Here is a 14,683-nt window from a genome sequence, read left to right as displayed (position 1 = left end):
GATGACGCAAATCTTCATTGTGTAATGCATTTTTGTTTGCTCATGATTGTCATGAGTCATGATCATGCAATGCGCACGTGACATTTCGAAAATATTGTAAGCCGCATGCGCGGATATCTGTAATGACGTCACCAGGACACGTAGAGCGCCCATGCATGCCGCATGCGCTAGGCCGCTAGCTAGCGCGATCTGCGGGTATCCGGTACCCGGGTGCCGGATCGGAGTACATGTAGATCTACGACAGTACGAGTGTAGCAGTGCATGCAGTGTGTAGTGGTAGATGGCAGACTGCCAGGTAATTTTTTTGTCTCCCCACAAACAACTCACGATCACAACAAGCTAGTCTCGAGTCATCATGTACCATGCATGATGTACGGGTACAGTGTTCATACTCGAACTCGAAGTAAGTAGTTAGTTCGAAGACAAGTAGGCCTGGAACAAACGGGGTTGTAGTGGTTTTTGTGGGTCTGGAGTCCTGAGTGAGAGTGTTGTGTTGCGTCGGACGAGAATTTCGAGGCCGTGCAGGCAGGTGTGTTACTGTAAAGTTCAGCTATCGAGTGAAAACGCAGTCCTGCAAAGATGTGTGACGATTACGATACCTACTGCGACGATTCCCTTTCCGTGACTTGGTGAGTAAACAAAAGGTAGTACAACATGTAGTCTATTATCACTACTGAACTCTTGGCTCGATTGTTCTCGTAAATGTTGGGCTAGTCGGTGAAGTCAGTCCTCCCATGCGTTTATTTTGAAACAAGCATGAGCTTTCATTCTCTGATCTTTATCCTGGACCTATAAAGAGATAGTCGCACGCACCGCATGCAGGCTCTTGCCGCACTCAAATAAAAATTTAATTACTCGGCCTACTACGAAATGCCTGAATAATACTGTACATGTACTGCATGCATGATTGCATTTGTGCTGTGGTGCAAAGACCTTAAAAGTTAGTTGCTGCTTTCTGAAGTGACCAAGATCTGCTGCACCAATTTACACGGTGCAACTATCACAAAGCTCGGTTTAGTGTTGTACATGTACTGCTGTACTAATATCAATTGCCTAGTGGATAGTCATAATGTTACGAGTTACAGTCCATTCAGAAAAAGATGGGCCCTGGCTCTGGCGAGCTCCCGTATTTGGCGATTTTTCGTGATTTCATTGTACACAGTGCGCTAGTGCAGTGCTGCGAAATTTGAACTTTGAAAAAGAGTCCAAAAAGGGTACCTGAACTGGGGTTCGAACCCCACAATGCACTGTTGCAGGCTGGGTCAAACGGCCTGGATTTTGATGGTTTTTTCCAATTCAATGCTTCTGGGGCAAAACCTGGCCGATATCCTATTCTTGTTATGGCTTGCTTTTTGGACAAATAGACTTCAGAAACATAATTGGAAGAGGATTCCATAGGGGATTGCAGAAAAAATTCTAAAAAAACTCAAAGTTTGACCCATTTATGGCCAAAAGCTAGAAGTCCATCTTTTTCTGAATGGACTGTAGGACTAACTGTCCACCAACGTTCGTGTAGAGCACTTCCTGTGCAAGCACTCCGACGTATGTTCTATGTATGTGCCGTATAATTGGTGTTCATTGATAGCCATGAAGGCATGATGATGCTGAACGACTTTCCTTTCCGGAAATGCTAGCAGCTGCGGCACGGTAGAACAAAACCAATCTCTCTCTTCTCTCTCTCTCTCTCTCTCTCTCTCTCTTCCCACGATCTTCTCTAAACTCATGGAGTTGTAATGAAATGGTGCGTGTGTGTTTACTAGTACGGTAGTGCATGTAGGAATCTGTTCAGTAGTATCAGTCCTATTCGCGACTAAGCTCGCGAGGTAGCGGGCACTGGTTCAGGTTTTCACTACTTCAGTACCCGTCTATTCGATGTGTCTATGGATTGTGATGACTGCTGCCTAATCCACCATCGAAATTGCACATGCTCATCAGCAGGCAGAAAATGGCCGCAGACTTCCCATTTGTTACCTCGTCTTTCATGATTTTCCCATCAGAGAGGACTACGTCAAGGAAAGGCGGCGTGCAGCTGTTCAAGCTGAGTGGACATTGAGGAAGGAAATTGCAATGTGGTGAAGCTCTACACAGGTCCAATTTCGCGTGTGGTATCCAGCTGTTCCTATGTTGTAGGAAAATCTGTTTCCCAGTCACGGCCAGTGTCTGCTGTGACTTGTGTACATGCATGCTCCAATAGTTACATGTACTTGTGTAGTTCATAACGTTATAATGTGGTCTGCTGAACAAATATACCGTAATGTACCGCACGAGCGCCCCATCAACTTGTCCTTTCATAGGTGTGCTGTGGAGGTAGCGCCCTTTTGTAGGTTATACGGCACGTACCTTGTACACACCTGGCACGCTGTGGAGTCAATCCGTACGCAGTTTACCTTGGAACTCCACACAAGAACATGCTAAGTGTGACTTTGGTACACTAAGTTTCTCACATGCACACCATACAAACTTAGTTGCACTCTAGCATACGATTTCTCTTTCACTGGCTGTAAATTCAAAGTGGGGCTCTCTCGCGAGGCGTTATGGTGCTGCGTAATCAATGCGTGTAGGAGTTTAGTCTCGCTAGCACCCTGGTGTCGTGTTTCAAGTTGACCTCCCATCTTTGAAATTTGAAAGTCGCTCTAAACCTGCCCGGCCTGTGCTAGTTCATGCTTCTGAGATGTCACACTTTTCTTGGAAGCTACCTGAAGTTTAATGGTATTTGAGTTCACCGAATGGGGTGATCCAGACGCACTGCTGACTAAGGTGCTAACCAGTACTTTACTGAGGGAAGCCACTCACGGCCGTTCCAGTTCAAAAGATACAAAGGTACTGATCATGGTGTGGGGGGAAACAACATTAAAACTCCATGAGGCCGAAGCATAACATGATAAGAAAGGTTTTATGGAACTACAGCAGCGACACGGCCTTCCATTTGTACACAGTGTAATTTTGGAATAGAGATATCCCTTCGGTTTGGATTGAGTACTATTATCTTGGTACATATTGAATGGTTTGTTGAAGACTCCAATGCAGCATCATATATTGTGTTCGTAGAGTTGGTACATGTTTGTTCAATGTCATGCTGCTTGCTCATGCATCTATCTTTTGCATACTTTTAGGATTGTGGTGATTGTCGTCTGCGTCATCATCAAGATCCTCTTCTGGAGCTTTGTGTGCTACCGCTGGCGCCGTCGTACCTACTACCGAACACATTCGGTGGTCGTTGTCCAGCCAACACACACCGTCACACATCCTGGACAAGCCGCAGGTAAATGAATACTGAATAATGGAGGCAGTTTAGCTCCAGAACTGGTCCCGACCTTTCTTTTGTTTTTTTACAGAGATACCGCATTTCCAGGGTGTACATTTTTTCCATACTTGTATATCTTCACCAACTGCACATTGTATATGGGCACCTGCACAGCGTATCTCTGTCAGTGGGAGATGTTATCCTGTTCCGTCACTGTACCGTAATTCCGCGCATATAAGCCCATGGGCTTACCGTATTTTCTCTAATAAGAGCCCGGGGTTCATATTTTTTCAGTGACAGCTCTACCCGCTCTACTATTAGAGACTGGGCTATTATTGGAAACTGGGCTCTTATTTTTGTTCAATTGTCAACTATCAAGCCAACTCCAGTCTATACAGGCATAAACTGACCATATCAAGACTGGTTTTTCAACCCTAAACTCAGGAATATTGTCAAAACAGATGTTTCACAATAGCATTGGCGCCAGGAAGGAAGCAGTAGACCGAAAACCTCCTTGCAAATATGTTCTTGGCATGTTGTACTGCTGTTTTATATGCAGTCAATATACTTGTTGCATACTCCAATTGTGACCCGCGCTACTATTAGCGACCGTGCTCTTATCCTTTCAAACCACCCTCACCCCGGGTCATTATTGGAGACCTGGGCTTTTATTAGAGAGAATACGGTATATGTGACATAATGCAGTTTGTGGATAAAATATCTAGTAAAATATGTTCGTTTTTTTAGCCCATGGGCCAATATTCGAATTTTGAAGGTTCACGAAAAAGTGCAAGTCCGTGCTCATAGTGGGTCTACCATACCCTACTGGTAAACTGCACTAACCTGCTGTACTATGGTAGGAAGAGTCCATTTTGTGAAAAATTCTACTTGACACGCGAGTTGCATTTGTGTCTGTTTACCGGTATTATTAGCCCGTGGGCTTATATCCGGATATAGGCCCGTGGGCTTATATCCGGATATGGGCCCGTGGGCTTATATGCACGGAATTACGGTGTGTGTTTGACTGTGTGCGTATTTCCATTCAGTACTGATCAAGTCACCGCTTTTATTTTGAGCGCGGTGTTCTGATAGCTATGGGATCACCTGCGATATGATTGCCATAGCTGACAGCTGAGTGTTCTGTGTTGTTGTTGGTGGTGGTGGTGGTGTGTAGTAGTGCGAGGTGTTCCTGTCACAGCACATCCCCATTATCCGTCCACTCCAGCCTCTGTCGGCGTTGGTGCCAGTGCTCCTCCAGCATACGGCTCTGAGCGTAAGTGACACACGCATTACTCACTTGTGTGACGAGGTCTAGATTCGTTTGCCTACATCCACATCCCACTACATAGGCATAGCAAGAGTACATTACTCCCAAGAGTGTACGCCTCCTATTGGATTGTTGTCAAGGCTCATTTTCATGACACATTGGGTCTGATGAAATATCAAGTTGTGATGCTCTCTAACTTGGTCCATGTCATCTACTGTAGCTTGTCTTTCGCTGTGTTTTTACTCCGCGTCCTAAGTGTAGTCTTGAATCTCTTCCTCGTTAGGACTGTACAATTGTGTTGACACCACAGGAGGTCATGTGGAGGAAAAGGACTTTTAAATTAATTCCACGCACAGAATGTTTTGCAATCCTTCACGACAACTGTGCATTGCAGTTTGTCAGAAAATAGGGCAAGGCTGCAAAACCCATGTTTGGAGAACTGCCACTGCTACCTTGGACAAGTTGTAGAGACAGGAATTCATCTCAACATCTCAAAATAAGCTAGCGTACGCACGAGTTGGATATGAAATCTTTTGAGTTTTGTAGCGGTGCTTCTTTAACTTAACAACAGTACTTGCTGCCTTGTACATGCTGTAGTACTGTGCACTAAGATGTTTAGTGCAATCTAGATCTTGCCCTGAAAGTACTGGAACTGTGACTAGAAAAAATATAGTTTGTGTGGTCAGGTTTAATACATCCCAAAAATGACAGTTTGGACGAAAATTTGTGTGGATTTGCACACTGTTGGCAGTTATGTACCCTTAGCCATGTGGATCACCAGTTGGAAATGTATGTAGTGTATGTTGTGCTCAAGCATCTCTTGTTGCATTGTGTGTTTGCAGGGCGGGGACACTTGCTTGAAGTAATTGTCTCTGTGTGTTTCTGACTTTGTTTTGCAGCCAAGAAATACCCGTCGGCTCCGTCTTCTGAGCCGCCAGCGTACTCTGACACTGCACCCCTCCTGCCTTGAGCGCCTGTTCTTGACTGAGGATCACATGTTGTGCGCCGCAGTGGATACTGCGTTTCTTTGCCCACTTGTAATGTAGGCGTGCACATCCGCACTCTTTTGCCTGCCTCATTTCTTTTCTTTTCTATGAATTTGGTGTTGACTTTTGAATCTCGACTTACAATGGTCACTCTCTTTACAAGCCATACAAGCTTTGTTTGTTTGGTTCCTTCACTGCTGTCTCCCTGCTTGCCTGCTGCAGTTGTGCCATCGTGCTAACTTACGCCGTATATTGCGTTTTAGTGTTTCACATCATCTTTTTAACCAGGTTTGCGTCGTTTTAGTTTACCGCCAGCTGCGTTCCTAGTCACCGTTCGGTCGGAGAATAGTAATTTCATTGTATTCTGTATAGGTAGTCCATGCCATTCCCGTGTATTTCTTAGTATTCTTCTCTCCTGTCATAGTAGTAGCAATAGCCTGGGAGTATAATTTTACATCTGCCTTGATGGCAGCACACTAATATCCATTTGTTGCAGTTGGTCGGTAAGAGTCCATAGCTCCACGAGTTGTACGAGCACTCTTGCTAGTACAGTGCATGTGAAACACCTCGTCCAGCATGTCAAACAATCAGGGAGGCGTATGGCAGTAGCCGATCATAAAAAAAATAAGTCCCTGCATACAACATATGTACTGGTACACATTGTACATGCAGTGTGTATTTTGTTGTATGGCATTTGCCCAGGCAAAGCGCAGCCGCAGCTTTCACACACTCCTCTGCGGTACAGATGTGATAAAATGATTGTACCCGCTCGTTCTTTGGCTGCACGTTCTTGAGTGTACGTGTACTATGTACAATGTGGTGACAGCAGAGGGGTACTGGTAATGGTATTAATTCTCGGATGTAAACAAGCAAATTTAATATTGCAGAGATTGGTTTGACAGGGCAGCACAATAACGTTAGTATAGCAAACAGAACAATATCCAGCAGTTGATTGGTAGAGAAGAGACATGTTCATAAGTCAGGAGCCAAGCACACACAAAAACACATTGAAGACCTACAAGTAAAACACTAAACAATTTCGACCTAAGGTATGAAACTAAAAAATGGCAGTCCCTAACCTACCTAAAAAACACCAGCTGTTTGTAGCTAAGCAAACACAGGACACAAAATGCAGGATCACATGTTTATCCAAACAAAGATGAAACAAGGCCCAGAACGTTAATTCGGCATACAAAATCACTTCAGACAAACATCGTAATATTATCGCCTCGCTAATAATAATATAGCATGGGTTTCACTCAGGAAAATTAGTTCATGCTGTGCCATCATCATCCCATGGATAGCTGTTTTCACCATGGCATTCCACTGCCCAGATGTACTCCGAGTCTCCGCCAGAGTTGCATGGTGCCATCATTTCACCAGTGGTATATCGTGGAGGAGACTGGTGAGAATGCACAAGATGAGAATGCCTGCCGTGGTAGAAACCATTGTTCGAATCTGTCAGAAAGTTTGATTGAGGTTCACGGGCTGCAATGGATCGGTCACAGCCATCATCATCTACGGTTTCCATCGGCAAGCTAACATTGGTTTGCAGTTCACAGTTCTGGTCACCGACGGGCATGGCTGGTGATGCAGGGTGTGATTTTAGATCTAAGAAGCAGAATGAAAGGAGGAAGCAAACAGCCAAAACATTGTACAAAATGAGATGCAACAAACCCAGCACAGGTGTGGCAAGCGAAATACGCATCAATGTGGGCTTTCAGAACCACCAGCCCCAACAAGGTAGTCGAATGTAAAACCATACGCTGGCGTTATATCTAGGCCGTATCAGTCCATTTCGCACCATTACCATCTAATACGCATAAGGACACGTACCAAGATATCGGGCCTTTTTTCTCACTAATTCCACTGGGTCGTCTTGCTGGACATCATACTTCCGCTTCACTCCTACAAGCAATAGAATATAAGCAATAGAAAAGATGTCAAAATCCCAACAGTGAACACATAAACCATTTGACGCCCATCGCCGGAGGCGATGATAGCGATGCTACAGCAGAAGCCATAGCAACTTGTGCTGGGATTGCACCATTCAACAGCTTGCAAGGCTGAAGAATTGACCACCACTATTCAGCCTGGTCTACACCACACAGCTATGAAGTGGCTTTTTCTGGCCAGTGAATCCCTACTTTTTAGGTCTTTTTCATTTTTTGTTTACGCACACACATCACACCACATACGCCGGCATGCACTGGCTGTTGGTAGCCACCCAGGAGAATGAAAGAAAAGTCAGGAGGAGTCTTCTCAGAACACATACACACAGACACACACACATACATGTGTGCATGCCCGCACGTGCACACACCCACCCACACACACACTGGGCGGAAACGTTAGTGAAGTTCCAGAACACGGGCGTCAAATTGGGCCCGGGCGCTATTTCGGATAAGCGAGATCAGACTGATTTTCACATCAACATGCCGTCCTACGTACAGGATTAGCACAGGTTACACTACACTATACTACCATAGCGTACATGCAAGTGGAGCTGCGCAGTGCACTGGGCCTGTGCTTTCGCCCACGGGCGTTTACACGGAAGTGGGCTAGAAATTGGGACAATAGTGTTGACACTGGGCACCTGGGTGTGTACACGGGCGTTATACTGGGCGGGCGTCAACACGCGCTTTTACGGTGCTACTTACTGGTGACAAAAGGCTGAGGGTGGTACATCATGGAGCATGATGAGATATCTTCTGAAGAGGAGGTTGGCCCGCAAGTACTAGTACATGTGCTTGGAGCACCATGGGGTTGGTGAAAACAACTGGCAAAACTGTTTCCTGGACTCTCAGTAGCTAACCTGAGCAAAACATACAAAAGCATGCCAAGTAGCAAGAGAATTTAGCGGAATGTTATCTCAGCATCATGCATGGACAGCTACTACCCCAAGAGTGTGCAACTGTGATCTCCGAGCAATGCGTGCTCTGTGTGGCGTGCTGACTTCATTACGTAGGGCAATGATAATCAAGCTACATGTACCTGGATTTGAATTTCCCAACGATTTCACGTGTAATACGGTAGATTCAAAGGCGCTGTCTGTGCGCGATGCATCGCGTACAAAACCATCCGAAGTCCTTGAGAAAAGCAGACCAGGAATCTGGAAACTGTCGCAGATCAATAGTGATGCAATGGCCCAGCAGCTGATTCCCTAGCTCGTGGCTACGTAATAGAGAGGTTCCGCATAACGTAATTACGTTAGTAAAAAATGTAGTCGATCTACGGAAAGTCTTACGTAAACTGCATGCGCATCTGTGTTCCGCCATACGGAGTTTTCAAATCACGTAGCTGCCCTTGGCAACTCCGAACGCGGCAGTGTACGACCAGATCGACCTGGAGAGAGTCATAAATTTGTACCCCAATCCACTTACGGACCAGCTACGTTATCAGAGCCCTATCCACGTACTCTACGTAGACAACTTTCCGTAAGTGGAGTGCAAACTCGCGAATTCACGGGTTTTCCCCGCCCACTAACGTAAAGTTAAAAAATAGTTGCTCAACTTTACGTAGTGCGGAACCTCTCTAATGAAGGCAGCGCTCCACGCCAGACCACATGTGCAGAGTTGCATACTCTTGGGTTATGGACTCTTGATACCGGTAATAGTAGTAGACACTTGGGCCTCAGTCAAATGATAATGTATGTGTCATGTATTCTTTTTGAAAATACTTGGTCGGGACAATACTTGTGCATCCACCACATGTAACAATGAAACCAGTCAGCGATAGTGCACTGAGTCACCCCACGTGCCAAACAACTACACTGTACTAGTGTGTAGTACGGAAGTAGTAGCCACCACGTGTGGTCTTCACAGCTCTTCGTTGACACAATCTTGAATACAAGTATTAACAAGACACACAACAAAAACCATTGGAAATTCACAACTAAGGGAATGGAATATGAAGATGGTCATAGTGACCGAAACGTTGAGCAAGAAACGTCCGACTGACTGTGTGAAATAGCAGTGCAACTGAGTGTTGGCCAGTGCTGCCATAGACTAATTTGTTGTTACAGAGAAGCTGCGTGAAGCGTCGTTCCGAACTTTGATGGGAATGGACAATAACTGGAATTGACCAAGTAGATCTACGTACCTTGAGAAAGGATGCGATCTGTGGTTGTCAGGGACGCCACACAAACCCCACGGAGTGAAATTAGGTGCGTCGGGATGACCAGTGAATTCCATCTCCATTGAGAAATGGCTGAGTTATCGCCAGACAGGTGGAAGACTGTTACAGCAGTTCCCTTTGCAAACGAATCTCGACCTCGCCTGAGGAAGACCTATAAATATTAGCAAACACGATACTTGTGGTAAGCTAGCTCGTGGATCATGATGATATCGACGGCCATTTCAGTAGATCTATGTAGACCATGGATGGCATGGTAGACGTCTTGTACTTTTCAAATTATTTTGAACTGCACCACCTCTTTTTTTCACGACGAAATTTTTGCTCAGCTGAGTCTGTACTGCACTGCATGCATGCATGCACTTGCACTGTACATCTACGTGTGTGTACATGTGTGGGCATGCACCCTGTGCACTGAGCTAGTCTGTGCACCCAGCGATCGCGAATGCATGCAGTAGCTCCAAGGTATGACCTAGACCAATAAGTGCGCATGCGCGAGGGAAAATGGCCTCTTTCTTCATTCTTGCGATCTAAGGCACCACCATGGCGGCCCATATCAACAAGAAACGCAAGGTAGACTTTTGTTGTTTCACTGCATGTAGTGTTTTCCTCGCCATGGAACTCCTTGCTGACCTTCCTTTACCCTGCCGTTGGACTGGCCGTGTTGGATTCCCGTAATAGCCGATCTGAGTGGGATTTTTGTGCTTGGTGTTGTGACTGATGTATTGTAGTTCGTCGGCGATGGCGTCTTCAAGGCCGAGCTGAATGAGTTTCTCATGAGAGAACTCGCTGAGGATGGTTACAGTGGCGTGGAAGTGCGTGTGACCCCAACCAGGACTGAAATCATCATCCTGGCTACCCGTACCCAGAATGTTTTGGGCGAGAAGGGTCGTCGTATTCGTGAGCTGACTGCTGTCGTTCAGAAGCGATTCAACTTCCCAGAGGGTAGCGTCGAGGTAGGATTCGCTGCTCTGTAGAGGATGCGAAGACGGGCTATCACAAAACTGTGATGTATTTGTTTGGTCTGCAGCTGTACGCCGAGAAGGTCGCACATAGAGGACTTTGTGCCATCGCTCAGTGCGAATCTCTGCGTTACAAGTTGCTCGGAGGTCTGGCTGTCCGCAAGTAAGATACCATCCATCGTATCTTGAGAATTGTATTAGTATTTGTTCACAGTCGTGTGAATAGACCAGTGAAGCCAATTTTCGAGCAAAACATAGGAAATATAATTGAAAAATTTAAATGTCGAAACTGGTGAAAATATTTTTTACGGATTTGGATTTTATTGTCAAATGGGTAAAATATTAGTAAAATGCAGCCTGCAGTATACAGGCTGGTCTCATGATTATAACAACCACAAATCATGTGACAGAAAGAGCTGCAAGTGTGCAGCTGTCTGGATGTAAGGAGCCTTCGATTTTTTAACCTCTCATCCGGACCTCCGTCCACCGATCACCCTGCAGGCAGACTCGTAAATGTATGGATGCTGTTTTCAAATGCACTTTGTATCTGTCAAATTTCAACAAAATTCTGGGATTTTCCGATTATCTGAATTCATTTACTGTAAGACATGTATATGTAACGAGGAAGTAAATCTAACATTTTAACGGATGACATTTCTTCGTTATAATAAGATCCGTTTAAGCCGTATGGCTTCATATACTGTAAAAGCCATATATATATATATATAACGAAGTGCTAACTCTAACGAGTTAACGAGGAGAAATCTGTCGCTAAAATAGAAATCGTTATACAGAAATCGATACATATGTATAGATTATAGACTGGTTAGGAGGTCTATACAGGATATATAGACCGAGTAAAAGACCGAGGTCCCCCGAGGTCTTTTACGAGGTCTATATATCCTGTATAGACCAACTATGAGGTCTATAATCTATTTATCGTGTTCTCCAAACAATAGTTTCTCTTCATATACGACATATCCTTGTAATTCTAGTATTATACTATAGCCTATACCGCATTGTACTGCATTGAAAGTCAAGATCATTGTTTAAACTAGGTTCAGCATCGGTAGCACAGTGGCTGGGTGGTAAGGAAGAGTGACTGAGATTCACAAGGTTGTGGGTTCTAATCCCATCTTGTGTATTTCTGCTTTCTTCAAAAATTTCTTTTTCTAAGTTGGAGAGAAAATTTCTAAGTCCAAGAAGTTCTAAGGAGTCAAATATAAGTAGTCAAATATATCGCGTATTTGACTAAGCAGTCAAATACGCGATATATTTGACCGCTTAGGTATCAGGGAAATTAGTGGGGTCAAATACTAAGAAGGCGATAAACTGTCCTTTTGAGAATGAGTGAGGATCGTTACCTTTGGTACACGTAAACTAGTCAATTTTGGGAAATCGTTATATATGCGCCTCGTTAGAATAATGGCTTTTACAGTATGTCGTGTGTGAATATGGCGGAATACTGCAAGATCGTTAGCATAATTATGTTCTCGCGAACCTACGATTTTCCAAAAATTCATAGGTTCGCGAGAACATAACATGTCTTACAGTATCGTGCCTCAGCATATTGCATCAACATACTATTTTGCCACAGGAACGTACTGTTGGCTCTGGTAACCCAGGCCATGTTAATGTCCTGGTTTCTGCATCTGCTGCCCTTGGCGCCAGCTGTGGTACACTGTTAGAGGTCATCCGGCTTTGTTAATAATTTCCACTGAAAGTTTAGGTAGCACAGTCGCCCATCCACCCCTGAACGAAGAATGTGACAGCTATAATGGATTGATGTCTCAGCTATCGGTATTTTCAAAATGAAACTCTTCTCTGCGCTTAAAGACTTTTTCGTGATAATTACGGCCGGTCCCTGACAGTTGTTTCCGTTATGAGTCTTGCCTCCTCGTTCGGGTATAGGCGTTAAAGTCTACCCCCCCCCCCCCCCCCCCCACAGTGCCGAATAAACTAACTATCACTGTATTCTGGGTTGTTAAAGCAAACGGATTGTAATGGGTCGGTGTTCCATTTTCAACATTTATATGGCCCCTAGTCGGCACTTTTGCTGTCCTTCATCATCCGCATGATGAGACATGCTCTCCTCTGTACTTTGTATACGTGTCCACATTTTTCTCGTTCGTATCTGTTTCTGTATCTATTAGGGCCTGCTATGGCGTTCTTCGTTTCATCATGGAGAGCGGCGCACGTGGTTGCGAGGTCGTAGTCTCTGGCAAGCTCCGTGGACAGCGTGCCAAGGCCATGAAGTTCGTTGACGGACTCATGGTCCACAGTGGTCACCCTGCCTCTGAATATGTTGACACTGCCATTCGTCACGTCATGCTTCGTCAAGGTATGTTTTGGTTTCGTATGTTCTTGCATTCATGTTGGGGGCAGCTGAACTTCACATCTACACTGGCTTCTCCACATAAACATTAGTCAGGTTTTGTTGTACACGACAAGGCGCGAGGGAAGGTGTCACCAATCATGTTCTTTGCACGTCGCAATGAAAATTTTCTGATCTACGTTTGCCCAAAGAAATCAAGTGGAATGTGTGCTGGGAATTCCTGTCTACGTAATAATGAATTGTGCAAACGGGAAACGTCATTTGCATTTGATTCTTTAAAGCCTGCTGCGCTTATGCACTACGTGTTGTCGGGGCCATGGCATCCTTTTATCTCACCATGACGTTCCCTTCTATGCAAAGTCTGCTAGGGCGAATGTCTGTTTCTTGGTGCAAAGTACTGAACGTCAACAAAATATTCGGCGCATATCTATTTTGGCTATTTTTGGTCTGGGCTTTGCGACTGAAATTTTGGTTTGCATGGTTTATATGAGCGTATACTGGCTGAAATTGCAATGCGGCCACAATGTATTTTTGCCCTCAGAGGCCATAATTAAATGCACTGAAAATTTTAGGACTTGCAGTTGCCCTGTCTTTTCTAAATACTGTAAATCAACAAATTTTGGCCGGTGAGAAACTTTGTCCGATCCTGAAATGAAAATTTTGCGCGATTGGGTTTTTCAAAAAGAAATCGACTGGTATTTGTTGCTCTCACATGCAGCCATAGCTCAATAACGCATCATTTGCCTCCATGACAAATTTTGGCCTGCGATTTACTTTGGCCGGCTGATACCCAGCGGGCGAAATCAGCGAAAATTAGTTGATTTACAGTAAGCGCATTGCCGAATATGGATTGCATCAGCAATGTACTGTAAGTCTCCAAATTTTGGCCAGTTCAAATATCGGCCTCCCGGGGCTAAAGACACATTTCGGCCACATAAAATGTTCGGCCCGTTCTGCTGCTGACTGTCACTGTCGCACTGAAACTTACAAAACAAAATATCAGCCATATAACCAGGCCGAAAATAAGAGTCGAATATTTGTTGACTAACAGTATGTCAGTACGCTAGGATCAGCAATGCTCTGCTACACAGCTCAGGTGGCTGTGTGGGGTGTTATGATAGAAATTACTTCGTTGGCTTATTGGGCTGTCTATTAGAAATGCTTATGCTTGAGTGATTTTTCAGTAGGACCAAAATACTGAGTTTAATACCTGTATTTAATTTGTTGATTTTCTCTAGGTGTCATTGGTATCAAGGTGAAGATCATGTTGCCCCATGACCCAACTGGCAAGAGCGGCCCACGCAAGCCTCTGCCCGACAACGTCCAGATCATGGAACCCAAGGACGAGCCCCTGCCCACCCAGCCTATGTCCGAGCAGAAGGGAGGCAAGCCCGACCAGCAGGCACCAGCCCAACAACAGCCACCCATGCAGCAGCCTGTTGCATAAGCAATCGTTAAGAATGCAAAAAGACATGTAAAGCCAACAAATACTTGTTCTGCTGTTTGCCTGAGTGTGCGGTCTGCTCCAGTTCACTTCTGTCTGGATGCTACAGGCTATCACAAAACATGACACCACATTGCATTGCCTCTTTCGTCTGCACTTTGAAACATGGATGAGAGTAAGCCAGCACCACCAGAATTATCCACTGACTTCCAGTCAATTTTCCAGTCAGGATGAATTTGCATGAGCATTGGAAGAGGTCTGGCGCTAGCAGCATGCTTTAAGTTTAACTCTGAATAGCATTGGAACTTATA

General features: G+C 44.9%; 3 protein-coding genes across 3 annotated transcripts; 2 read left to right on the top strand and 1 right to left on the bottom strand.

Annotated features, from left to right (window-relative positions):
* The first annotated feature begins 379 nt into the window (after positions 1-379).
* On the top strand, positions 380-5,977 carry LOC135805812 (uncharacterized). Its single transcript, XM_065319922.1, has 4 exons — positions 380-629; positions 3,114-3,262; positions 4,419-4,517; positions 5,411-5,977. Exons 1-4 carry the CDS (start codon positions 580-582, stop codon positions 5,479-5,481), a joined length of 369 nt encoding a protein of 122 aa, XP_065175994.1. The 5' UTR covers positions 380-579; the 3' UTR covers positions 5,482-5,977.
* A 260-nt stretch (positions 5,978-6,237) lies between these two features.
* On the bottom strand, positions 6,238-9,922 carry LOC135805811 (uncharacterized). The gene is made up of 4 exons (XM_065319921.1): positions 9,599-9,922; positions 8,158-8,312; positions 7,334-7,405; positions 6,238-7,108 (listed from the first exon to the last, which is right to left on the bottom strand). The coding sequence occupies exons 1-4, from the start codon at positions 9,694-9,696 to the stop codon at positions 6,771-6,773; spliced, it is 663 nt and encodes a 220-aa protein (XP_065175993.1). The 5' UTR covers positions 9,697-9,922; the 3' UTR covers positions 6,238-6,770.
* Positions 9,923-10,085: 163 nt separating this feature from the next.
* Positions 10,086-14,416, top strand: LOC135805810 (small ribosomal subunit protein uS3-like). Its single transcript, XM_065319920.1, has 5 exons — positions 10,086-10,204; positions 10,363-10,587; positions 10,662-10,756; positions 12,747-12,934; positions 14,167-14,416. Exons 1-5 carry the CDS (start codon positions 10,175-10,177, stop codon positions 14,373-14,375), a joined length of 747 nt encoding a protein of 248 aa, XP_065175992.1. The 5' UTR covers positions 10,086-10,174; the 3' UTR covers positions 14,376-14,416.
* Positions 14,417-14,683: the final 267 nt, after the last annotated feature.

Source organism: Sycon ciliatum, chromosome 1 (genome assembly GCF_964019385.1).
Source record: "Sycon ciliatum chromosome 1, ocSycCili1.1, whole genome shotgun sequence".
NCBI lineage: Eukaryota > Metazoa > Porifera > Calcarea > Leucosolenida > Sycettidae > Sycon > Sycon ciliatum.
This window is presented reverse-complemented; position numbering and strand designations above follow the sequence as displayed.